Genomic DNA, 26,388 nt, shown 5'->3' with positions numbered 1-26,388 from the left:
TGAGAAGTCCGAGCCGGTCTGAACATGGCTCGGACGTGGATGCTAACTAAACCAGAAATGAATGAGTTTTTTTAAGACGGTCTGAACCCGGCTTGACCCTGCATCTGTCTACTTTCGGCTACTCCATCCAGCGGAAGCTCACCGAATCTGCCTCTCTGAAATGCCAGTTGCATTATCCACCATGGGAGTTGATGGGCACGCATGCGTTGAAGATTGCTGCTTTCTACTGTTTTTAGCACCAGATCAAAATTATATATTCTTTTTTTTCTGCAAAGTCAGCATTACTTAGCAGATTAAATGCCCTAACATTAAGGTGCTTCCAACATAAATATGACATCATGGACTGGTTCATGGATTTTCCTACTTTTCATGGTTGGATTTGATACTGACCACAATTTCTTTGAACCATTTAACTTATACAGTAATTGCTAAACATGCGAATGCTGCAAATGAAATAAGTACCAAATATAGACAAACAGAACAACGGAACAGTATTCGAGAAAAAAAGAACAACGGAACAGCACAAGTAACTTTAATTACCTTTATAAGCCCTTCAGCCTATCTAACAATTAAATTGGATAGCCAGTATTACAGCCGATACACGAAACTACTAATAAAATGCGTTTGCAGTTCTTCCAAATTTGCTCGTACATACATTTTGTTTCATTACGACGACACCATATACACATGATCTTGCAAAATAATGAGGCAGTGGGCTAATTTGACAATTTCAGGATGGCAGATATTTATTGTCAATTTTGACCCGGCAGATTGATGATCTTCACAATCCAGGTCAGGCTACTGATTGAGCTGGCCAGTTTTCTGCCCAAGAAGTGGAGGCCGGTTCAGGGTCCGATTGTGCCAGTGTCGAAGTAGAGTGTTGTCCCAGAAGATCCCCCAGCAACGCCCTCCATGAGCGCGAATCGCATGTCCTCCGACGGCTTCCAATGCCTCTTCCTCTGGTTGATGAACCAATTGTTGATCTGCTTAGGGTCGAGGCCAGTCATCGCTGCGAGCCTCACCTTATCTTCTTCCTGTCAGCAGCACAACATCAGGCAAGGCAACAGCTATAGTGCATCAGGTTTTGGTTGAAGAGGGAAAATATTCGGCCTCTACCGTAGGATAAGGCCAGCGGTAGTGCGTGTTCCACCACTCCAGCAACACCGTCCTTGCATCTTTTGGTAGCTTCCCTTTCTTCCGCTTCTTCAGGAACTCTGACCGAAGACGACTGAGGCATCCACTGTACTTCTTGAGCAGCATGTCCTTGAGCTCATGGTCAGCTAAGCGGGAGCTGTGTTCTTGCCCTATGTCTGGCACATCCGTGTCCCCTGAGCATTGCTCATCCTCCGAGGACCCCATCATGTTATCTGGAATGGAAGGATGAAGTCAGAAAAAAAAATTAATTACAAGGCATCTAGGCATCCACATGTCACCTGAAAGTATGTTTTGCAAACATGCTGAGTAAAAAGAATGAAACAAACACAAGTTAATGAGAATCATGCAGTACATTTCACAATATATAAATCCTTTGGTCATGCATTTCATTATCTTGCAAGTCACAGTGGAAAAATATTGGTCCGTTTTCACATAGTCGTTACATGGAAACATGAATGTGCATTTATACCCATCGGTTGTGCTAGATCTGCAGCGCTTAGCATGAGTCAATGTAGTTTCCTCGTCTCCAAAACACACTTGGAGACCAAAGAAGAAACCAGCATGGCCCTTGATGACATGTTATTGCACTGATCAACAATGAGTACTTTCAGAAATGATTTTCTTTCTAAACCAATATCAATATTAAGTCATCTTCCAGGTGCTTCATCATAAAGTGTTGTACTTTTACCCCATAAAACCAGAACAATATTAGGCTGTGTTTAGTTTGCGAAAAAGTTTGGGTTTTGGTACTGTAATACATTTCGTTGTTATTTGACAATTAATATCTAATCATTGACTAATTAGACTTAAAAGATTCATCTCGTATGAAACAGTTATATTGTGTAATTAGTTTTTTTTCAACTGCATTTAATGCTCTATGCTTGTGTCCGAAGATTCGATGTGACGGATACTGTAGGAATTTTTTTGCGAACTAAACAGGGCCTTATTTGGTGTTCAGTCTTCATATGGCACCACTATAGAACCACAGAACAGAAGCCTTGTTAAATTGTAAAGTTGAAAATAATTGCGATTGTACGTACCTTCAACACAGATCACAGAAACATGTTTTCATCAAAGTCGCTGCTAAACTGGATAGCAAAGCAGTTTTTTGACAAATATCTTGCTTTAGTAAGAGCCAATCCAAATGATTATAGAATATTCCTACTGTCTTCAAAAGTTACTAGAGTCTGGATATGCCTGAAATGGGAATTTGTGGAAGAAACTATAGTTGTACGCATGTTATGGTAGGGATCACGAAATACATTGTTTGTCAACCTAATCTCAAACTGGCACACGCTATTACTGGTTTGGGACAACCAATTATCCACCCATGAAGTTCCCAATATCTCAGACTTAAGTTTGGTTTAACAGAAAAAATGTGAGAAGACCTTCTTTTCCTAAGTTATAAGAACAGGTTATTTATTTCGGAGAATTAAGTGTAATCTTACAAATTTGATAGTGCAACAACCATATCTTGTCGAGCACAAAAAAAATAAAGGTTTTTGCCCTGTCTGTGTCACCCAAAAAGTACATTTTGAACTGTGCAATTGTTTATTTTCCTTGCATCACACTCAACTAGAATACATATATTACTTAAAAACAATCATTGACTTAATTTTTCAAGAAAAGAGGAATGGCCCCTATGTACGGTCCTACCTTTTTTGTCACTAACAGAAGTTATTATTATTATAGTGACATGACCAATAATGCATAGGCTGCTTGCATTTTTCAAATTTGATTTTCCAGGGGTACAGTCCAAGATAGCCTATTTACTATCCACACACCTAGCAACCACTATCTGAGTTCATATGGCACAAACTTCTGCCCATATTTTCCACAATTTTGTAGGAGCCAAGAACCCAGGATAAGCTTTCCATTTAGAATACATCTACCTTCACCTTTTAATGTATTAATCATCTTATTGCAAGCCTTTCTTCCGATCCCTATAAAAAATTGTAGGGGTAAACCTGCCGTACATCATCCCTGTCTTCTTGCGGTGCCTACATTGATTAGGGTAGCTATCTATATTGTTGAGAACTATAGCCAATTTCTGTTTTCCTACAAAAAGGTCAATAGTTTAGCACCCTTTAGAACAAAGGATTGCACCTTATTACTATATGGATTTCTATGATGAGATGCATGGATCCATACGAATAGTTGAGGAAATCTAAATCCAGGCTAATTAAACCTCATAAAACTTTCCTCCCCCTCCTACGAATTCCTTTCATTTGTTGTATCCAGAAGCTTCACTGGAAACTTTCCTGCATTCTGAAATCCTATAGGTTAGATAAGTGCACAAAAAGAGAGATCCTATAAAACCAATGTTTTTGTTAGAGTATAATAGTCAAGGGTAGATAGTCTTTTCCTCTATTCTAGGGTTTGGGGTGTCTCATGTATATGTAGCCCAAAGGGCCTCTCTCCAATACACTGTCAGTTCACTCTCTCCTTCCTCTTCTATATCGTAACATGTCACGAATGGATGGAGACTGAAATGTATCGATGTATTGATAGAGGCCCAAAAGGGCAATATATAAGTACATGGGACACCCCAAACCCTAGAATAGAGGAAAAGACTATACTACCCTTGACTATTATACTCTAACAATTTTATTTCCTCCAAAATTTCTCCAGATCCTACAAAATTCTCTCCACAAGTCTTACGTTCGTAAGGATCTCTAATTGTTTACCAAGGAACTTTATATTTCTTAAATTTTTAAACAAATAAGTTCAGATGTATTTGCATTTTCACCCAGCATCAAATTCCATAAACATGTCAACCAGACGAGGATGCATGAACACGCATGATGAAGTCACAGACAGGCAAGGGTTTGGTTGCTCACATGTACTTAATATAACTGAAAATTCACAAAGAAAATGAGTTTTCTGGAGTGATAAAATTTACACCTGCATCTATTTTATTTCTACACCCAACATGAACTTTGAATGTAAGGCGTTGTTTAGTTAGTGAATGTTTTTTGGTTTTGACACTGTAGCACTTTCATTGTTATTTGCCAATTAATGTCCAATTATGGACTAATTAAGCTTAAAAGATTCGTCTTGTGCTAATCAGTTAGACTTTGTAATTAGTTATTTTTTCAACTATATTTAATGCTCCATGCATGTGTCCAAATATTCGATGTGACGGACAACTAGATTCACAGTGCATCAGTATTATATCTTTCTAACATTAAAAGAACATTTTCTTCCTAACCTTAGAATGTACATAAAACAAAACCAGTTACTATACGAGCTTAATTATAAGTATATATGGATAATAGATTCTTCTTATGTGCACTTTTTTGACAATATTGGATTGATAACATGCTTTGTGCACTAATTCGTTTGATCCAAGATTGTTTCAAACAAACTAAGACATTCTTTTGGATTGATTCTTTGCTGCATCAATAACTAATATAAATATGTGATTAGTGTTTCACAAACCCCAAACCATATTGTATAGTTTCATCACTATTGAGAATAATCATGTTGGAAAAAACACATTAGTAAGTTGCAGGATCAGCCCAAGCAAGAAGTGTCATATTTGGATTCTAATGACAATCAAACAAACAAATGCATGCTCAAAAGTGAGGTTTCATATGGGTGACAGCCAAGTACGTGTACGTATATCATTATGAAAAAAATCAATATACCAGAAGATAAGCCTTACAACCTGCAGAAAATTGGATCAAAACGTCAATGCTGCATCAGTTAGTGCGACCACAAGGTCTTGTCAAGTCAAAACATAGCATTGCTTGTTTCCTAGTAAAAAATATTGGGATACCCAAACTATTGCAACCAATAGACTAGCATGCACATAATAACTAACATTTCATTTATTATATCACCTGCAGCTCTTATGACGATCTGAGCAAGGATTAGACAGGACCTTTGTTAAAATCTTATTAGTCCAATGTACGTTTTCACTTTTTTTGGGAAGAATAATTTTACTATATAATGTAATACACCTGCATTATTGGTTTTCTTCTAATCCTGGTAAATAATACTGTTTTTTATTAGCATCTATTGTGTCCCGGCCATACATCATCAGGAACATGTCCAGTAAGGTTTCAAGTTGGATTAATTTCATCGGTGTTTTATTTAGGTTCCAAATGGCCGGTTTGGAAATTAAGGTAGGAAAACTCACGCTTTTATTGTGGAAAGGAAAACTCATGGTTATCTCCATAAAATAGTGGATCTCCATATATAACAAGTGTCCTAGTCATAAAATAGCAAGGTTAATAATATAGCCGGCTGCTGGCCTTAAGAATCTTTGCAGCCTACCTCTCAGCCCACCCCACTCGTACAATAGTTAACTCTTTACCATTAATACATGACCTATTTATCTCTCTCATAAAGTTTTTTTGTTTTTCTATCAAAACCGGCTGTAATCTTATAGCCTGCTTCTCCTCTCTCCTCGACCTAGCGTTTAGCATGCTTACAGCTTGTTATAATCACTCCGTTCGGCAACCAGCTCCAACTCCAGCCCAACAGTATTTTCCTCTCACACCACTCCATCCACCAGCTCCAGCTGCAGCCAGCCCAACAGTATTTTTCTCTCACACCATTCCAGCTACAGCCTCCAGCTCCAGCCTGCCGAACGCATCGAATATCATATTATAATAATACTTGTTCGAAGGGTAACACCAACATCCTTTCACTGTCGTATACTGCAAATTGTATGGGCACAAAAACCAAACCTAGCTATTAAAGGCCTCCATTTCTCCCTTCCCCGGGGTCCAAAAAGAGGGGGGAATACGGACACTGTAATAATATTATAAAATGCAAGCCATATAGAATCATAATTATGTAAAAAAGAACCCGCACCACCAGAAATTACCACTACCGTGATGATATGATATGTCTTGTCAAAGTACAACCACCGAATCCGGCAAGAGATCTCCTAAGCACGAGCTAGCTCTACTAGCCTCTAATATAAACCTTTTTTCCTCCCAAAAAACTAGCCTCTAATATAAACCTTTTTTCTATCAAAAAATTTCTCCACTTCAGTGCAGTACGTACTCCTCTCCGTCCAATGGTTAAAACCAGCATCCACCGTCATCCAGAATTCCAGATCCAGCGAGCACAGCAACAAGCTGCAAGCCAGGCCCTGTTCGCTTCTTTTTTCCCGGCTTACTTCGACTTGTTTTGACTTATTTCTTCTTACATGGTACTATTAAATCAGCCGAAATCAGCCGGCTTTTAAATCAACCGAACAGCAAGGCCAGTCTATCCAAGCAAGCTCACTCGGTCACTCCCCACCACGGCTGTGTTTAGATGTGGTGGTAAAAAAAGTCACATCGAACATTGTAGTATATTGTAGCACTTTTCATTTGTTTGTGGTAATTGTTGTCCTACCATGATCTAACTAGGCTCAAAAAATTCGTATCATCGTGTATATTAAAACTATGTAATTAGTTTTTTTATTTACACATATTTAATGCTCCATACATGAGCCAAAAATATTTGATATGATAGATGAATAGTGAAGTTTGGAAAGAAAAATTTTAAAACTAAACACATCCCACGCTTCTCTCAAGTTCCATCAGAGCCTATAGCTACTAAAGCCTAGAGAGAGAGGACGTACGGTAGAGAGATAAGGTGGCTAGATAGAGAGAAAGAGAGGAGGAAGGCTCCAACCTTGGACAAAACCCTACACAAGCACCCTCCCAATGCTTTACTCCAGCTCTGACACCCTGCACCCGTTTGCATGGACACGATTTGACCCTTCAGCAAGAACACACGCACACGCATGCACATGAACGCTTTCAGAGTCCTGCATCTTTTCTTTTAATTTGACACACACACGGCAACAAAACGCACGCTCACTCACAAAACCAGCGTGCAACGCGGTGTAACCTCTGGAATACTAGTACCATACTACCATGTGCGTTTGCAATTGTAACTTGTGCCACCAACACCATGGATGTGTATGGATGCGTGCGCGTGAATTCTTTTTAGCTAGGCCGTATGTGGATGGACGCGTGCGTTTCCTTACCGGAGTGCGTGGCGGTCGTCGCCGCCGGCGAGCTGCCGCCGCTGCAGAGGTTGCTGAGCTGCGCCTGGATGCTGCTCAGGAACGACGCGGCCTCGTCGAACGGCCGCGACAGCTCCTCCTTGTACCGCACCAGCACCCGGCAGTACGAGTCCTGGAAACAAATCCCAAGCGCGCGCACATGTAATAACAGGCGATTAGGAGCAAATCGCGCGGCAAATTATTAATCCCGGCGCTCGCCGCAGCAATTACTCGGCTAATTCTCCCTCTAGTTCGACAGACATATACACGAGGCTTGCGCAGGAGCAGACCATGAACTCGTCGAGCTCGGGATCGACGCCGATCTCGCCGGCGCCGCCGCGCCTCTCCCGGCTGACCTCCTCCAGCAGCGACGCCACCTGCGGAGGCGCTCCCACCTGGAAATCAAGAAACCGCGCGCACGTAGACGACGCGGGCTGAAAAGCATCATCGATCAATTCTTGGCATGCACAGCTAGCGAGCCCCCCCGCAAGATCGATCTCTCTGCACGCAGCAGACGCGCACGCACCTTGCGGCACTCGATGTAGGCGGAGAGGAGGGAGGGGTAGCGCGGGTGGCTGGCGATCTGCGCCTTCATGAGCTCCGTCAGATCCGACGGCGCCGCCGCACCGCCGGCGCCGGCGACGGACACCTCGCTCGCCGCGCCGCCGGCCCGCGAGATCCCCGGGTGGATGCTGTACAGATCCTCCATGGAGCTAGCCTAGCGGCGGCCGCCCGCAGCAGCTCACCTGTGCATCACCACTATGCACGCCTCCTGCTGCCGCTGTGTGCGCACAAGTGGAAATCTAGTACGCCACTGTAGTGAGTGAATGATCGATCCTCGTGCTGTGCTGGGGGCAGGAGGGCAGGCGCTTATGGGGAATTTAGCAGCTGCTCGCACTGCAGATGGAGAAGCTGCAGGTGCAGCAGGAAAAGCTTGTGATATCTGCAGCAGGGGAGGCAGTAGAGCGAGGAGAGGGAAAGGGAGGGTGCAGTGGAGTATTCTGGACGTGTTTAGTTCCACGGGCAAAATTTTTTTGTTCGAATTTGGTTAATTTGAAGTACTAAATGAAGTTTATTTATAAATTTTTTTGCACATATGGGTTGTAAATCGCAAGACGAATCTAATGATGCTAATTAATCTATGATTAATTAATAATTAGCGAATGGTTACTGTAACACTATTGTTGCAAATCATGGATTAAGTAGGCTCATTAGATTCGCCTCGCGATTTACAGCACATTCATGCAAAAAGTTTTGTAAATAGACTTTATTTATTACTCTATGCATGTGTCGAAACATTTGATGTGATATTTTTTTGCGTTTACAGGACTTATGGGGTGTGATCTAAACAGAGCCTTTATGTGGAAATTAAAAAGGGAAGGTTGGGACTTGGGAGGGGTGGGGTATTTGACTGTATTTTTCTTGGAGACAGATTGGGAAGGTTGTTCTCGTCTTATTGATTTGTTAATTTGTATGGTTGGACCCCTGTGTGTGCGCTGGGATTTGGAGGATGCCCTTAAGGAGGATGGAGGTGATCACCTCTCCAGTTAAATATGATTTCCTCCCATGGGATCCCCCCACCACGCACACACACACAGCAGGCGTTTCTTTACAACCCACCAATCATTAACGGTTGTTTAATCATTTTTTTGTTAAGATATTGCAAACTTGTTTTATCCCGTATCTGGATAGACATAGATATATTATTTTGGAAGAATAATTGAGAAAGGAGCTCACCATGCTTCCTTTTGTTCAAGAATAGCATACTACCTACGTCCAAAAAAGACAAATCACTCTAGCATTAAAAGTTTATCAAAAACAAATCATCTTACCATATTTATAAAGTTTATGTGCATGCAAAATCCATTAGTGTCAAATAAAAAAGAACAAACTTGGTTATTTTAATTTTTATTAATTTTGTTCTAGAATTCAAAGAATAACTTTTATTTGGGACAAAAGGAGTAGTATGTAAGGAGAAAGAAAGACTGTGAAGTTGCCATCCAAACTTAGGCTGTGTTTGGCAGCGCTCCCAACTCAATTCGCTTTGCTCGACTTCTCACTTCTACTTGCTCTCACTCACGACGCTCCAACTCTAAGAAAAACTCATTTAGTGACACTCCACACGCTCCAGCTCCAGGTGATGATGATACCAGAACGCCAACGCCCGTGCAGCACTACGATTCGAGTTACATCCAGCGAATCGACATCCGGCACCGCAAAGCGACCTCTGGACTTTTGAGATGCCTAGAGGGGAGATGAATAGGCAATCTGCAACTTAAAAACACTTAAAAGGCTGTTAATTACAGACGCAGTCCGAAAACTCCGGGTATAAGCTCGGAAACACCGGGTTTTGGATCCGAAGTATCCGGAGCTCTTTTCCAGAGACCCCTGGTATGAAATTGCGGTAAGTAAACTGCAAGAATCTATGCAAGAAAAGTAGATCGAGTAAAAATACAAGTACCAGATGTTCCTAGAGATGAAGTTCCAAAGGTTGGTTTACACTAGAAACTTGTATACGAGTAGATCGAGCTCAAAGCCTAGGAAGAAGGTCTCACAAGCAAATAGTGACGAAATCAAGTAAAACAACACAAGAGAGATAATAATTTGTTTCCCGAAGTTCACACCCGAAGATGCTACGTCTCCATTGAGGAAGGATTCAAGAGACGGTGCTCAAGAACCCCTATACTCCTCTCCCAAGGGCGAAATCACCTTCAAGCCCAAAGTCACGTACTATGGATTTCTCGGAGAGGAATGAAGCTTACAAACTTCTTGTACTGCTCACAATCGAGGCCGAGCAATCACAAGCACACCTAGCCGTCTATGAGCACAAGGCTCCAAGAGTAACAAACTTGAATCCGCGGGCTTGACCAAAACCAAGTGCTCAAGAGGTGGGAATGAGGCTCACTAGCACGAACCTTTGCTCTTGCTTCGCTCTCACTCAAATCCCTCAAAGGAATCACTCAAGAATGAAGAAAGGGGAGTGAGAGAGCTTTTCTTGGCTTAGGGTTGAGTTCAGCTCGTCAAAGTGGCAAGAGAGAGGGGCTGAAGGGGTGTGGAGGGGTATAAATACCCCTTCACATAGAATATAGCCGTTGGGACAGGGTTACTCGGAGACTCCGGGTATAAGCCCGGAAACTCCGGGCCAGGAGCATCCGGAGACTCTGCCTCTCACCCGGAGAATCCGGGTTTGACAGTTTTTTTTTACATAGGTAATGTCTTGGAGTTGTTTTCATGGCTCACTGAGCTTCGTCTAGGTTCTATTAGCACTAGTTTCAAATCAAAACTCTTAAATCAAATCTCTCTTAATAGTACGGCATTCCTATACTCAAATTTTAAATATAAAATCTAATTTTTTGAGTATGCTTGAACACCGTTTTTTTCATTTCTTTTTTTGATGGGTCATCTATCATTACTTGATTCACCTGTTTATAATCATAACCTGAACACATGCTTGAATACATAATTAAATACATATATATTTTGTCATTAACCACCAAAACTCAAGCCTAGATCACTTTCACCTCCACCGCCGCGAATCGAGCTGTACCAGCCGCGGATCGACCTCGAGCACTTCGAATCGTCCACCCGAGCAGCACTAATGACGACGGAGAGAGATGAGGTATCGCGAGTGTGTGGTTGAGGACAAGCGGCCGTCGGGCGTGCAGGGAGCCTATGCACGGGGTCCTGCCGAGGGACAAGCGGCAGTACTGCAGGTGGAGGTAACAAGCAACGGTACTGCGGGCGAAGGTGACGAGGCGCCAGGTGGAAGGAGAAGGGAATCAGTGGGGAATAGGATTTTCTTTGCTTCCTGTTTGATGTATAATTGGTTGAAGCAATTCAGACGGATTCAAGGAAGAAGCTTGTGCGGTTTTTCCCATTTGAACAACGCTCCGTCGTGTCTCGCGCAGAGCGAAGTGGTGGTAGCGCCCCCAAACGCAGCCTTAATTTTCCCTTCATCTGGATCCTTCCGATGCTACATGTAACTCTATATTTACATTCTAATAAAATGAAAAATTCTTAAGTGTGGTCCTGGTAAGCAAAATTCAAATTCAAATATGACAATCGGCGGGTTTGCTTCTCCTGATTAGCAAGAAACAGCTACTGTAGATGTTGTTTGATGGTTGTTGCAGCAGCAGCAGCCAGCAGAAGTGAATGAAGCTATGATAGCTTCTATTTCACTTGGAAAGTTTCTTTAAGAAAATGCTCTTTAGTTGAATTGGGTGGAGCGTTCAACTTCATGTACTTCATCTCTATTTATTTTTTATAAAAATATATTATTTTAATTTTTTTCGCGACCGTGCCTAAGCACGTATTTTATTAAAAAGAAAGCAGTTTACAGACAATTCTTAATGCGGCCAAACAGAGCTTGACCAACACAAGATCACAAAGAACTAAAAACTGAGAAAAAACTGAAGAAACATAATCAAACACCTAACGACCACAACAGACACCACCAGCGGGAACAAGACGGAGTGAACACCTCCAACCCTACAAGCCAAACCAAGGCCAACCTAACGCCAACCAAACAACTGGACCTGCGAAAGAGATACAATGCCGCCAAAGAAGCCTAAAGAAAACCATCCAATAAGCAACACGACCACGGCGGCAAAGCATCCGCCAGAAGGAGAACGGCGGCAAAGTATCCGCCAGATGAAGAACCACGGCGGCAAAGCATCCGCCCAGACCATAATGGGACGACAAAGCATTCGCCCAGAACCAACATCGGCAGCAATGACACAATAGGGCGGCAAAGCATCCGCCACAATCTAGGCAACAAAGGTGGCGGTGTGCAACAACAAAGCGAAGTAGGCTCACAAATTGAACCAACCCTAGTAGCTTCCAAGACAACACCTTCAGCAAGGAAATGACACCACATGCGCCATCGACGTCCGACCTACAAGGTCCAGATTTTCACCTGGGAAGCACGGAGGGAAAGGGGCACGCAAATGATGCCTCCAAAAAGGAAAATGGCGCCCTAAAGCGTCGCCATCATCGGCCCGCAAGCGAGCAATGGCTTTCGCCACGGCCCCATCCCCAGAGCACCGCAACACCAGCCAAGGTGCCACGACGCGGCAACCCCACACAGATCCGGCAGCTCCCGATGAGGAGCCGACGGAGGAAGCAGCCAGAGCTACAGTGGGGCCAAACCCGCGACCCACCCCGGCGACGAGGGCATCGGCAGCGGGACGCCGACCCCATCCGGAGAACGGGCGAACGACGCCAAGCCGTGGCGGAGCAGAGGCCAGCCCCCAGTACCCGAAGACAGGGCACGAACGGGAGGCAGCCCAGCCGCCACGAGCACCAGCAGCCGGCGGGGAGGGGCCCACACCAGCGGGGGGAGGCCCGAGGCTGGGGAAGCCCAGATCCGAACCACAAGGCGGCGGATCCGAGCCCCTAGCACCCATCCGCGTCGAAGGGCCAAGGCGGCCGGCGGGCACCGAGGATGTCGGGAGGCACGGGGCGATGCCCCAAGCCGGAGGCGGAGCAGCAGACACGGACCCGACGGCCAGCCCGCCCGGCAGCGGGCATGCAGGAGACAGGTAGCAGGGGCAGCGCAGCCCCAGCCGCGGCCCCGGCGAGCCCACCACCGGCCGGCGAGCGCCGCCCCCGACAACAATTCCCCCTCCCCCCTCCCCCGGCCAGGGAGACTCATATCCGTGGCATGGGGAGGTGGATTCGACGAACGGTGACCGGATGCCAGCCGGATACCAGAGGAAGACGACGACCTAGGGTTGGGAGAAGAGCGGGATGGGAGAGAGGAGGGAAGGGGAGGGAGAGGCCGCGACACGGAGGCCGGCTTCGGCACCGCCGTTGGCCGCCGCCGCCAGGGTCCTGCGGTGGACAGGGGAAGTCGCCCTCGAGCCGCCCTGGGGAGCGAGGGGGGGGAGCCCCAAATGAAATTCATCATTCTAATTCTTATCTTCATTTCAGATTAGAAATGAAGTACTTTTGCAAGAATGAGACAAAATGGGTTTTCCAACCACGTCTTGTGTACCTTCAATTCTAGTCCTCAAGTTTTTGGATCAATTTTGAGAGAGGTAGGGTCTTGTAGTTTGAGTTGCAGTTTTGACCTTTTCTGTACGTGTCTTAAACATATATAAAAGATAATGTTCTTCATGCAAATAAGATGTTTTAAGACACGTTCAGGTCAAACTTTTAAACCTATTCATCAGCATGAATATATAATTAGATTAAAATAAAAAAGGAATGATAATACTAGATTCATCAGTACAGCCTTTCACATTAAAATACCAAATTGAAGACTATAATTGCATTATATTGTAGCTGATTTATATTTGCATTTAGAGGGAGCACGGAACATCCTTAACGTTAGCAGCAGATTGACGTTTTACCTTGTCCTCAATAAAAGTCATTAACAAAACTTATTTGTGCTGGTGTATTAATCCATCCTAAATGTCTTCCTGTACGATTGGATCTATTCCTTCTACAAATAATTGAAAAACAAGTGATATGATGATCCTATAAGATTTTTGTTACTACTTCTTTGCTGTAAAAGCTAATAATGAGTTTGAACTAACATCACTTTTTAATTTTTTTTATAGAAAAAATCTAGGAAGTGCAACATGAAAGTTCTCCTTATTACCTTTTAGCTGGCAAGATTAAATTATTAGGATGTGAAATGAGATTATATGTGAGCTCAATAACTTATTTGTTTAACTTTTCGTGTAACATATAGGGCTTGCTAATTGATAGGTACTCCCTCCGTTCCAAAAAAATGGTCATCCTAGGAATTTTAAAACAAATTAACAAGAAGATAAAATAATCATATTTGTCTCTATTTATTGTCCATATTTGACACTAATTGATTCTTGCATGCACATGCACTTCCTAATTACGGCAAGATGACTTATTTTTTGGACAAAAGTTGAACCTTAAAGTGACTTATTTTTTAGATCCAACCTTCAAGCTAGCAGGTCCAACCTAGCTAATTCCGTCTAGCTAACCATAATGGTTAGTTGCCTTGGATGGATAAAAAAATAAGACTATTGTAGATTTTAGATAAGTAGTAAGTATTATAGCAGGCTGGATGTTGAGGTGGGGGAGAAAGAGGATAAGCGAGTTGTCAGCTTATAGTTGGCTTCGACACAAGAATTAAAAAACTTTGTGAGAGAGAAGTAGACCGTGTATCAATTGTGAAGAACTAACTATACTGTATAAGTGAGTTGAGAGATAGGCCGCAAAGATTCTTACACAGCCAGCAACCAGCTAAATTATTAATCTTACTCTTACCGTACCATCGACTAATTTCCTTTTTGTGCAGCCAAAGAGGTGGCAACTTGTGGTAAAAGTTGAGATGAATCGGGGGCTTGAGGTATTTACTCGAGCTTCTCCGGACGCATAGAACGAGCCTGATCAGATTGCCAATGGTAGCTAGGTTGTAGGCTACTGCTGTACTGTAGTACGTGCGCACCCAAACCCACAGGGCCGCGCACCAGACGCACACATGACAGTAGTGGTGGGCAAGCCGATCGATCGGTGCATGCATGCTTACGCCAATAATCAGGCTACTCCCAACACGTCGTATCAACGTAGCCTTACGGGATCACATGCATGGTTATTCCTGCCGTGCGCGACTCGCCGCACGCGGCCGTTCGAGGAATTAGACGAGGCCTTAGACGCGCACGGCCAGTCGGCCACACGGTACAGGCCCGTGCCGTGCTTTCCCAAATGGGGGCGACGGCGAACAGTGCGACCCTTGTCGAGCGGCCGACCAGACCGCGCCGGCCGGGGGCCCCGTGGGGCTCCGCTCGCACGTGGGAGCACGCCCGCCTGAATGATGGGTGGGGTCATGCGCGGTAGGAAGGAAGGATGAAGGAAGGAGGTTGGTGGGGCCAGCAAGGCAGGCAGGTGGGCGCCCGCGTTTACAGCCGTCCCGTCGCCAGTGAGGCCGACGTGACGGCCACATGGCCGCCGCCTGTTGGCTGCTTGGCCTGCTACAGCTCCGCATTTTATTTTATTTTTTCTTTTTGGAATAAGGACAGCTCCGCCTTTTAACCCGACCGGAAATTGCGTGGTTGCCGTCCGCAGGCGGCGCCTCTGATTTTTCTCCGAGCCTCTTCTCTTCTCTTCCATCCACTTGCAGCTTTGGTATCTTTGCTTTGGTACGGAGAAGATTAGAGCCAGCATGTCTGCCCTCTTCCTGCTTTTCTCATGTTTCTCAATTCTCATCCCACTCCAGAGTACCGTAGCGAGTAAAAATAAAACCTATTTCTGTTTGGGTTAGTCAACAAGGTAGAATGGTAGATAGCGTTTACGTCGCTCGCCAAGTCCCCATCTTCTTCATTTAGGTTAGGCAAAGATTAGACAGTTACTTACTCATCTTCTTCATTTTGGTTGGGCAAAGATTAGACTGTTACTGTGCAGTGTCTATCGGATCCGTTTCCGTTGGTTTAATCTATTCGGCTGGTGCAAAAGCGGGCTGATTTCAGCTGATTCAATAGTATTCCGTGAGAATAAGCTGGAATAAGCCGAAGAGCGTGCCATCGTCAGTCCAAATACAGGTGTTGAAAAAGGAGTTGCCATATTTTTTAAAATAGCAGGGCAGGGTTTATGTTTCTTTGTCATGTCATTTGCACCAACTAAGATCTATTTGGATCTATCAAGTACTCCCTCCGTCATGTAAAAAAGTCATTTTGAGTTTGTCTTAAGTTAGATATTTTAAAGTTTGACTATAAATAAATTCTTTTGGGTTGAGTTTGAAAATATAAAAGCGATATAAGTAAATTAATCTTGAAATGTAGTTTTTTAAAAGTATATGTTGACTACATTTTATTATTTTTTTAAGTAAAAAGTTGATGGTCAAAGTTGTTTTTGGAGACCATGTCGATATCCGAAACTACTTCCTTTACAATATGGAGGGAGTAAATAATAAGATGGATCCAAATAGAATCAACTAATATGCAGCTAAAGTTCTTCTAATGGCCTCACTAGTGGAGCACGGACCAAATCTAAGTTATAACAGGTGTCAAATTTGAGCACAAATTATCCAGCATATCATAATAAAATAAGATAAACAAATATATATGCAGTGTATCCAGGGGTGGTGCCAGGCCCGAGCTGGGCGTGCTCAACCCGAGTCCTTGGCCAAACAAAGGAATGGTTTACTTAAAAGTTGATGGAGTAAGCTCTAGTTTTAGCACTTTTGTGTTTTTGCTTATGGCCTCAACCTAGGTCCACGCTTGATCCTGGCTCCGCACCTAAGTGTATCTAATTAGCTGGCCCAAACCAGTTAGATGGGTTCATCCAAACGGGATTAGAAAACTGCATGCCCACATGCATCTATGCTCAGGTTAGAACCTGAGGCCACTGCACTGCAGGATGTGGACGCCGCCACGCGAGTGTGTGCACACGTTCGCACCACGCATATATAGTCGCAAACGCGAGGCTGTTTGGAGCAGAGTTCTGCACGTAGCTGAAGATTCAGAACAGTAGGTGCTGGGGCTGGGGTCCCGGCTTCGGCCGAGAGGTGGAGGACCACAACGGCCGGTGTCAGCGCTACCGTTGCAAATGCAATCGGCAGCGGCTGGAGCTGGAACTGGACCACAAACCGCTTCCTCGGACGACGAAGCCGCCTCTTCTTCAGCAGCCTCTGCTTCCTCGGAAGAGTATATATTTTGCAGAAGGCGATGCAGGCGGGCCATCCAGGACCACTGCTAGTGCGCTGCCTCTTCCACAACCACAAGCAGAGAAGTGAGGGAACGAAACAGCGAAAGTGAGCAACTGATGAGCACAGAGCAACAGTTGGTCAAGATGTGTACGTGTTAGCTCCGCGTATGCCAAAATTTCAATTAGCGTGTTAGCTCAGTCCCCATAAACTGAAATTAAGAAAAAATAAATGCTACTAGCATATACTATACTAGACTATAGCCCCGTTTGGAGGGCTCCTCCAAAGACCGGAGCTGGAGCTAGTGGAGCCGTGTTTTGTGGCTCCGCCCAGCTCCACCGAAACACCCAAAAAGAGTTTCAGTTCTCTTAATTTGGTGTTGTAGCCCCATTTGAAAGGGCTCCTCCAAAGGCCGGAGCCGGAGCTAATTGAGCCACGTTTTGTGGCTCCGCCGGCTCCACCGAAGCACCCAAAAAGAGCTTCAATTCTCTCAAATTGGTGCTGATGGAGCTGCTAAAGGAGCACCCCATTTGGCGGGTCTCCTGCTGGAGCCCTACCAAAAAGACTGCTATGTAGCTTTGCACTTGTCTCCCTTTGACGGCAGCAAAGGTGATCGAGAGCAGAAGCAGACGCGCTTCCGGAACTTGGTGACCAGCTGAGGCCTGAGGCCGTCTCCGCTTCCTATAAAGCAGAGCAGATTAAGTACTAGAGTACTACTCATAACCTGTTTCCCAGAGCCTGCGTGCCGACTGTCATCTCAAAGTCCCGAGAGAAGCTCGAGGTTGGATGCTTCACGTTATACAACGGACACAGTAGTTGATTACAACTTTTGTTTCCTACTTACTCCACATATAGAGAGCAAGAATGCTCTATTTTTTTTCCTAACGGCAATAAGGCTTGGCTCTATTTGGATCCTATAGCTAATTATCAGAGCAACTCCAGTAGAAAGAGCAAATGAGCTTCCATATGAAGATTTAGTCGGTGGACATCAAAAATCAATCTCCAGCAGGGGAAGCAAATGAGCTGTCATTTTAGTAGGCCTTCCAAATTTCTCCCCCTCCCCCCTCAAAATTTGGTGGCCCTCTATTTGGGCTGTCAATTGTGGCCTTCCAAATTTCTCCCCCCACCCCTCCAATTCCTGGTCGGGCCCAGTTATCAATTGGAAAAATGGAAGCTCAGTTTACTCATCCTGTTGGAGTGGAGACCCATATTTGAGTGAGTAAAATTTAGAAGTGGGCTTCTAAATGGGCATTTGCTCACCCAAATTTAACAGTCCTACTGGAATTGCTCTTAGCTAGCTAAATTTAGCAGTTGTAGGTCCAAACAGGATAGCTAATTAGGCAACTAAAGATCCCCAGCTAATTGAAGCAGTCACTCTGTTCTGCTGGCTGCGGCTGGTGGCTGGTGCTGGTTTGATGTGAGAGAAAATTACTATTGGCTGGCTGGAGAAGCGGCTGGCAGAACAGAGTGAGTATAATTCCATTAGCTGGTTAAACCCAGCTAATCCCAGCTAAACGGTCAAAAGTTCTTATTACCCGCAGCAGAGAACTGTAGAAGTCCTGGCTCAAAAATACAGGGGGTAATATGCATGGTCTATTCACGCGAACCTTTAGACAATTAGTCGGTGGATCCAAACAGACCTAGCTATTGACTAATTAGCTAAATCTTTATCTTTAGCTAGCTATAAAAGAATTAACCTTTAGTTGGGGACGATCCAAACAGAGCCTAACTACACATTAACTTAGCATTGCAAAAGCCGTATCACTATATTCATATATGGCAAAGGTTATATAACTACTTAGCAGTTGCGGCTATGCTTCTTAATAAGGAACTAATAATGGGGGACATAGCCATAGCAGCATAGCTGCTCTATGCTGCAAGTCAAACTGACTCTCGGCTACTTGAGCTTTCATAGCAGAGTTTAGGTCATGTTTAGTTCTAAAAAAAATTCTACAGTACTTGTCATATCAAATATTTGTACACATACATAGAGTATTAAATATAGTTAAAAAATAACTAATTACATATTATAACTGTTTCATATGAGATGAATTTTTAAGTCTAATTAATCTATAATTTGACATTAATTGTCAAATAACAACGAAATGTGCTATAATATCAAAACTCAAATTTTATCGTGAACTAAACACGACCTAGAATCAGGTCAGGATGTACGTGTCTTTGGAATATTCGTTTCCGCCACCGGCCGTTGAGATATCTGCCTCAAAATCCAAATTGTTAGTGTGTGTGTGTGGGGGGGGGGGGGGGGCGAGGTCTGTTCATGGCGCCAAAAGAGGGTGATCAGTGACGAAGTGAGCGCGGCGTGGTTTAGCCCAGCAGACGCAATCATTAGTGGGAGCCCTGGCGCAATCGCTCCAGATCTTTCTAGCCTGAAGTAGAAAGGGGGGAATATAATACTTGTCGATGAGCATCCGAAAGGCACGAGCGGGGGTTTGGAAGAGAGAGATTAAAAATTGGCAAGTTGGCCAAGTGGGCGGCGATGGCATCACGCAAAGGCGGTTGCGCGCGCCAACGATCCAGAGGGCGACACCCGAGCAAGACAGATTGTACGGCGTAGGTTTGTTGTTTTCTGCTCCTCATTATTCTGACAGTACTGGTGTACTACTCCATCCTTCGTTCTACTGACTACTGAGTGTTATAGGCCCTGTTTGGATGATTTGAGATAAATTTATCTCAAGGAAAATGTTTTACTCCTACCATTTATTCCTAATAGTTTTAGCCCATAAAGGTGTCTGGATTAGGAGTAATTGTGGTTGAGAATAACATTTAATGTTCAGTAGGTAACTAGACTTGATAGGATAGCCATGAGAGAGAGCTAGGCAATAATTATCTTACTTTTAGTTGGATCTAGGCAAGTTTTACCTCTATTTGACACTCAAAGAGGGGTAAAGGAAATTTGAGGGGTAAAACATTTACCTCAACTCCTTTTATCCTCATGTTTGGATGTTGAAAATAAAATGTATCTCCTTTTACCTCTTTTACCCCATTTACCCCTCCATCCAAACAGGGCCATAGTATTTGCTCGTGGCACACCATACACGTGAACCAATAAAATACTAGTAGTCTTAAGAAAAGTAAATGAAATGACCATCTTTATTCATATCGAGTATAATAACAGTGGATGCTCATTTTTTTTGATTTATTTCGGAATTTAGTCAGTACTATAAATTTCAATTTTATTAATGTGACAATGCAAGTGTTGAATAATTAGGCAATTGTATGATTGAATTTTAAAATAAATAAATTATGAACATGACAAGATCTAGCACGAACAGCTTTATCGTACAAGTAACAAGACACAACATGATCATGATCTCAGTAAATTATGTGTACTTAAGAAACAGTCGACTGGAAAACAAACATCTTTATTCATATTGAGTATGATAACAATGGATGCTCATATTTTTTTTAATTTATTTTAAAATTTAACCAGTACTATTAATTTCAATTTCAATTTCTTTAACCAGTACTAAAGCAGTTTTTAATTTTTCTTTTTTGCGTGAGGAGTGCGCGGGTTCCATACATGAGCCTTCCTCATCATCTTTCTCTGTGTTGTTTCAGCTTGTTTGTGGCGTCCAATTTTCAGCGTGTTGATTGAGGTTTGATTTTCACTCTTTTTATGTTTTATATTGGGTTAGGCATCAATTGACTTTATTCTCCTATCCACTCAAATTTTCATCACCGGGAAACTGCTGAGCGGTATGTTTGTATCGTTTGAAAAATCGAGTGAGACAACAACGAAAATTCACTCCAATTTTATGTGTGTAGTAGTCACTCCCAAAGGGAAAAAGGAAAGAGCAGAGAACAAACCATATTGGGCCATGATTGGCTGGTTCCGCCTCGACAAGGCCGTCTTATGGGCCCTTTGTGCCGCCTGACTGACTACCACGCCAGTTGGGCCGGTTGCTGCCCATGAGCGCCGCGCGGGCGAGAAAAATGCTACGTGTTCCGCCTCATTTCTCCTCTGCTTCTCTCAAACCCTAAACCCCGAGTTCTAAAAAGAAAAAAAAAACTCTAAACCCATGGCGCCGCCGGCCCACTCCGCCGGCGTCCGCCTGCTCCTCCTCCGCCGCCTCCTCTCCACGGCTACCGAACCGGCGGCGGAGGCTGTTGCTACGCCCGCCGCCGCCGCCGCCGCGAAGGCGGGGAAGAAGGGGGCCTCGCTGGCGCTCTACCGCCGTCTGTCGGCGCTGGGCCGTTCCGGGGAGGGGGGGAGCGTGTCGTGGGTGCTCAACAAGTGGGTGCGGGAGGGTGGCGCGGTGCGGGTCGAAGATCTCGTCAAGCACGTCAAGGAGCTCCGCAAGTACAAGCGCCACGCCCACGCCCTCGAGGTACATACAACCGGTGGGTCGACCGCCCATTCGATTGATGCTTGCACCCGACATGGAGATGAATCGTCCGGTGCTTTCCTGGATTTACTGATTATTTTAGCTTGCGAAGATTTGCATTTAGTAGCGGACCATTTCCTCTCTGGTCATGGCACAGATCAATGATGGTGATGGTAGAACCCTAGTACAGTTTGAGCTGGGCCTGCTCAGGATGCTCTGTTCGGCCCTTGGTAGTGTCCATGCCTAATTTAGTTGTATGCTGTTTCACTTTGAATAGCAATGTTGCCGAGTCCACTTATTTTCAGTAGGCGTTGATACTCTTGTTGGACTGGTACTTTGGTTTATTTAGGCTATTCAATTAAAAACGTTTTACTTTAGTTTTTCATGTGCTACATTTCTTCATTCGTACGCAAATCATGTTCATGTTCTTTGGGTATGCTGCGCTGGTGTCATTGTGCTGCTTTCATTTTGCTTCTTAGTTTCAACTTGCAGCTTTAGGATGTGCTTTTATTCTCTATTTGGGCTCACAAGCTTTCCTTGTGAATGGTGGTGGTTTATATTCATTTGATACCACACATATTTTTACTAATGTTGGATATAGTAATTGAACTTTATAACAAATTTTAACAAATAAGAAAATAATAATGTATTTCACTGCAGTTGGTTAATATCCTCCTGATTGGATTCCTAGTGTGCCACTTGCTCACGGCACATCAAAGCAGTGCCACCCATTTTACCCTGTATTTCTTCTCGCTATTTTGTAAAATGCACTTAATTGGAATGACACAAGCACGGTAGGAGGATAATCAGTGTGTTTGCTATCCAAATCAATGTCAGCTCAACTATACCCTCAGTTGCAATCGTGAGTCGCAAAATATTAATATTTCTTAAGTTATCAACAAGTCTTGATTCAGAGTTCTTTGTACATCTGCTGTTGATGGTCTACTTATGTTGGTTGTACTTAAATTATAATGTGGTGTCATTTTCATGCAGCTGATGGACTGGATGGTCAATGCAAGGGGCATGACCATGTCACACACTAACCATGCAATACGTCTAGATCTTATCTATAAAGTGCGTGGCATTGAGGCAGCTGAGGCTTATTTTGCTGATCTCCCTGATCCAGCCAAGAACCATCGAACTTATGGTGCACTTCTCAATTGTTATTGCTCAGCAAAAAAGGAAGAGAAAGCAACAGATCTCTACAACAAGATGGATGAGCTTGGCATCTGTTCCAGTGAGCTAGTCTTCTGTAATCTGATGTCCCTTTACATGAAGTTAGGCCGGCATGGGAAGGTCGATAGTCTCTTTGAGGAAATGAAGGTGAAGAATGTTAAACCGAGTAACATCACATGCTGCATTCTGATGACCAGCTATGCACAATCAAACAAGATAGATGCTATTGAAGAACTTCTAAAAGAAATTGCAGAAAAGGATGTGGCTCTTGGATGGTCTGCATATAGCACACTCGCTTCTATCTATGTAAATGCTGGCCTGGTTGAAAAAGCAGAGTCTGCCCTGAAGAAACTCGAGGAGCTTGTTGGTGCTGATGATGGCAGGCAACCTTTTGATTTCCTTATGAGCCTTTACGCTTCATTAGGTAATTTGAGCGAGGTCAATAGGGTATGGGATTTGATAAAGGCCAAGTTCTCAAAGGTGACCAACACAAGCTACTTCGGCATGCTTCATGCTGTTTATAAGCTTAATGATATTGACCGCATGAAGCAGATTTATGTGGATTGGGAATCCAATTATGAAATCTATGATGTGAGGCTGACAAATATGATGATTCGTGGGCATCTGAAGCTTGACTTGACTGAAGAAGCAGAGGCACTGTGGGAGAAGGCCAAGGAAAAAGGCGCAGAGTTGGACTCCAAAACATGCGAGCTATTTCTTGATCACTACATGGGTAAGGGGGACATGAACTTGGCACTGAACTGGGTGGAGAATATGATCAAACTCCCCAACAAAGCAGGGAAGCTCGATCAGGATAAGATCCTCAAGTTCCAGAAGTATTTCGAAGAACACAAGAACGCAGACGGTGCTGAGAGGTTCTGCAACTGCCTGAGAATGCTAGGGTGCATTGACGGGAAAGCGTACGAGTCCCTCCTGCGCACTTACTTGGCTGCCGGTAAGAAAAGCCGTTCTCTCCGTCAACAGATCAAAGATGATAAGATCGAGATCTGCTACGACATCGGGAAGTTACTGAAGAGGATGGACGACAAGGGACGATGAGATGCATATTTATCTTGACCTCTAATTTATTGTAGTGACTGAATCATAAATAACCTCTTCCATTAGCATCATAAAGCAAATGTGATAGTAGATCCAACAGTTTGGGTGTTCTTTGGCTGTTCATGTAAAGGGCTAGCTCATGGCTGGCCTGGTGGTGTTCCAGCTTTTGCTGCTCTTGCAAGAAGCACTAGGGAGCAACGAGATTGTTCCAAGTGCAACGTGAGGTCTTGTCTAGCTAGGCTTTTTTGCGATACCTTTTTTCTTACTTTTTTTTCTGAATTTAAACTGCTGTTACAGACTCGATGTACTGGAGAGAGAATCCTACTACAGAGCCGTTTCCCTTTCCATGTCTTGTGGGCAGTGTGCCATCAGGTTGATGTCCTGACAATGATATGTGCATGCTCGCGAGAAGTGTGGTGTGGATAGGTCTCTGTGAATAGGCCAGCCATTCGTGCTTAGCCTTGCAAATGGGCGGGGAACCAGATTATACCCACACTAATCCATTTTCATGAGGAAAATTCACTCCAAACCGCCACCACCACACAGCAACCTAGCTCAAACATTTTAGTTCATAAGGTAATAAACTATTAGACAAACTATGATTACATTCCAATAAGAATCCTTTTTTCAAAAAAAAATTGGGGTATTGCATTTTTACTCCTATTTTGAATCCCAATTGTGATTTTATCCTCATTTTTTTGACTTTGCATTCCCCCTGCTGTTCAATTATGAAGCCTCTGTTTACCTCTGTATTCACTCCATCAGCTGCATCGAGAATCTAAGAATTTTTTTTAAAAAAAAACCTTCGTAATATAGTGAAAAGATGAAAATACCCCTTATCAACCCCTTATCCCCAACCGTGCAGTTTCTATCCAGACTCGCGGGGCTCGGGGTGAACCCTAACCCAAATCAGGCTCAGGCGAGCGGCGGGGCGCGGGCAGGGACGAGCGGCGCAAGTGAAAGGGCCAGCGGCGGGTGTAAGGATCGATGGACCAAGAGGGGGGTGAATTGGGCCTTTTTCAAATTTCTAAAACAAGGCAAAGCAACCTTAACTTATGCAAAACTAGTAAGGCTCAATTCACCAACCGGCTAGCTAAACAAACTACACAAGCTTACAAAGAAACAACTAGATACGAAACTAAGCAAGGTAGAGCTAAGCTATGATCTCTAAGGTCAAACACATGAATAATTGCATGAAAGTAAGTGCTTGAAAGTAAAGAGTGGGCAAGAGACTACCGGATTTTTTCCCGTGGTGTCGATGTGTTGGCACACACCCCTAATCCACGTTGTGACACTCACTAAGAGTCTTGTCACCTCCCAAGTCACCGAGACGAGGGCGCTCACTAAGAGTCTCCGTTCACCATCCCGGCGTGGTGGAGCTCAAGCCACGTACAAACTTCTTCGGGCTCCCACAATCGTTGACAAGCTCCGGAAGAAACACCTTCAATCACCAAGATCGCCTAGGTGCTGCCAATCACCAAGAGTAACAAGCTAAGGCCTTCACTTGAGTAAGAACGGATGCACACAAGCTTCTCTCTACTCAAGTCCTTAATCTTGCTTCTTGATTGATTGAATGAACAAGTATGTGAAAGATGAAGCTCAAGGTGGCTCTCAACAATGTATGAGTGTATGAATGTGTCCAGGTGTTAAGAGAGTGCAAAAAGACCCATTGGAGGGGTATATATAGGCAGCTCACACGAATAGAGCCGTTGGAGAAAAGCTGTCAGAAAACTGCGTAGCGCCGGTTAATCCGACGTACCTCCAATAGTCAGCGTCGGTTTAACCGATGAATGTAAACTGCCCATTCTGAAAACTAGCCGTTACAACTTGGGCAGATTAACCGACGTATCATCGGTTTAACCGGTGAGTGTAGTTGTCCACTGATCAACTGAAAAACCAAGTCTCTGGACAACTGCACCGACGTTAACTCACAACCATCGTCAGTTTAACCGGTGAGTACAACTTCAGAAATCCCTGGAAAAACCATCTCACTGGTCAATTGCACCGACGTCTCATTTCAAACAGCGTCGGTTTAACCGGTGTATAGAACTTGAATCACCCTGGAAAAAATAATTTTGGACTAATGCACCGACGTTAAATTCAAACACGGCGGTTTAACCGGTGTGTTGACTTGTCCATACTCTGCTGACTTCGTTTAACCGACGTATAGAAAAGGGAAAGCGTCGGTTAAACCGGTGTTAAAGACTTTTTCTGATTTTGCCTTTTCTGATTTGAGTCTTGAATGAAATCCAAATATTCTTGAGATATAAGTTGAAAATCACTTATTTGAACTTCTAGGAACCTGAGTGACCATAGTGTGCATCCATTTTTGATTGACCATGTCCATGCTCAAGTTACTTGGCCTTAACCCCTCTTAATAGTGCGATCACTACAAAACTATAAAAACTATACTAACCTAAGTGTCATTCTCCTCCTTATGACACTTAGGACTAGAAAGATCCTTAGTCTTGACATATAATTGAGTTGAATACCGAGATCGCCTTTTTGAATAACGAAATTTAGGGGCCTCTTTTGATATATGACCAAATGAGCGATAATGATCTATTAAGCTGCACAAACTCATTAGTCACATAAATGGTTGTCATTAATCACCGAAACATACCTTGAGGGCCTAGATGCTTACAGTGGGGCCAGTGGCGCGCGCAGGGGGGCGTTGCTAGGCGGGACGAAGCGGGCTCACCTGGGCGAGGCGCGCGGGGGCTGCGGGAGATACGCGCAGCGAAGCGGGCATCGCCAGGCGGCTGCAGGCGAGGGCCGCGGGAGCCACGCGCGACGCGGCTCAACTGGCGGGGTGCTGCTCGCCATGGATCCGGAGTCAAGTGTGGAGGTGGTGCTCAGGTACGAATTTCGATTTCTCACTGTCTATTGGACAAATGTGGGACTAATTAATCTCGGGATTTAGATGCTTGCACTAACTTGCTTTCAATTGCTCTAATTTGTAGGCTAAATTAGATAAGTTTGAATCTTGTTGTTAGGGTTCGATCATTCTT

The 26,388-nt window shown here is 44.1% G+C and overlaps 2 protein-coding genes across 3 annotated transcripts; one reads left to right on the top strand and one right to left on the bottom strand.

Annotated features, from left to right (window-relative positions):
• Positions 1-508: 508 nt before the first annotated feature.
• LOC120706673 (homeobox protein knotted-1-like 1) lies at positions 509-8,129 on the bottom strand. 2 transcript variants are annotated; one of them, XM_039991364.1, is made up of 5 exons: positions 7,695-8,129; positions 7,459-7,602; positions 7,151-7,301; positions 1,117-1,367; positions 509-1,034 (listed from the first exon to the last, which is right to left on the bottom strand). In XM_039991364.1, the coding sequence occupies exons 1-5, from the start codon at positions 7,875-7,877 to the stop codon at positions 846-848; spliced, it is 918 nt and encodes a 305-aa protein (XP_039847298.1). In that variant the 5' UTR covers positions 7,878-8,129; the 3' UTR covers positions 509-845. The 2 variants fall into 2 exon arrangements, with proteins under 2 accessions (XP_039847298.1, XP_039847299.1); XM_039991365.1 differs by having other exon boundaries at positions 7,459-7,563; positions 7,695-8,128.
• Positions 8,130-20,821: 12,692 nt separating this feature from the next.
• On the top strand, positions 20,822-23,722 carry LOC120706672 (pentatricopeptide repeat-containing protein At4g01990, mitochondrial-like). Its single transcript, XM_039991363.1, has 2 exons — positions 20,822-21,145; positions 22,136-23,722. Exons 1-2 carry the CDS (start codon positions 20,837-20,839, stop codon positions 23,375-23,377), a joined length of 1,551 nt encoding a protein of 516 aa, XP_039847297.1. The 5' UTR covers positions 20,822-20,836; the 3' UTR covers positions 23,378-23,722.
• The last annotated feature ends 2,666 nt before the right edge of the window (positions 23,723-26,388 follow it).

The sequence above is a fragment of the Panicum virgatum genome, chromosome 5K (assembly GCF_016808335.1).
Source record: "Panicum virgatum strain AP13 chromosome 5K, P.virgatum_v5, whole genome shotgun sequence".
In the NCBI taxonomy this organism is placed as follows: Eukaryota; Viridiplantae; Streptophyta; class Magnoliopsida; order Poales; family Poaceae; genus Panicum; species Panicum virgatum.
Note: the sequence above shows the minus strand (reverse complement) of the source record. Positions and strands in the feature narration are given on the sequence as shown.

Bases quoted from the DNA above. Each gene is read 5' to 3' on its own strand.
- LOC120706673 (XM_039991364.1), bottom strand. From the start codon at position 7,877: ATGGAGGATCTGTACAGCATCCACCCGGGGATCTCGCGGGCCGGCGGC. The intron at 7,603-7,694 runs GTGCGTGCGCGT...GATGCTTTTCAG, and splicing joins CCTACATCGAGTGCCGCAAG to CCCGCGTCGTCTACGTGCGC. The intron at 1,368-7,150 runs GTAAGGAAACGC...CTTCCATTCCAG, and splicing joins GACGACCGCCACGCACTCCG to ATAACATGATGGGGTCCTCG.
- LOC120706672 (XM_039991363.1), top strand. From the start codon at position 20,837: ATGGCGCCGCCGGCCCACTCCGCCGGCGTCCGCCTGCTCCTCCTCCGC. The intron at 21,146-22,135 runs GTACATACAACC...ATTTTCATGCAG, and splicing joins GCCACGCCCACGCCCTCGAG to CTGATGGACTGGATGGTCAA.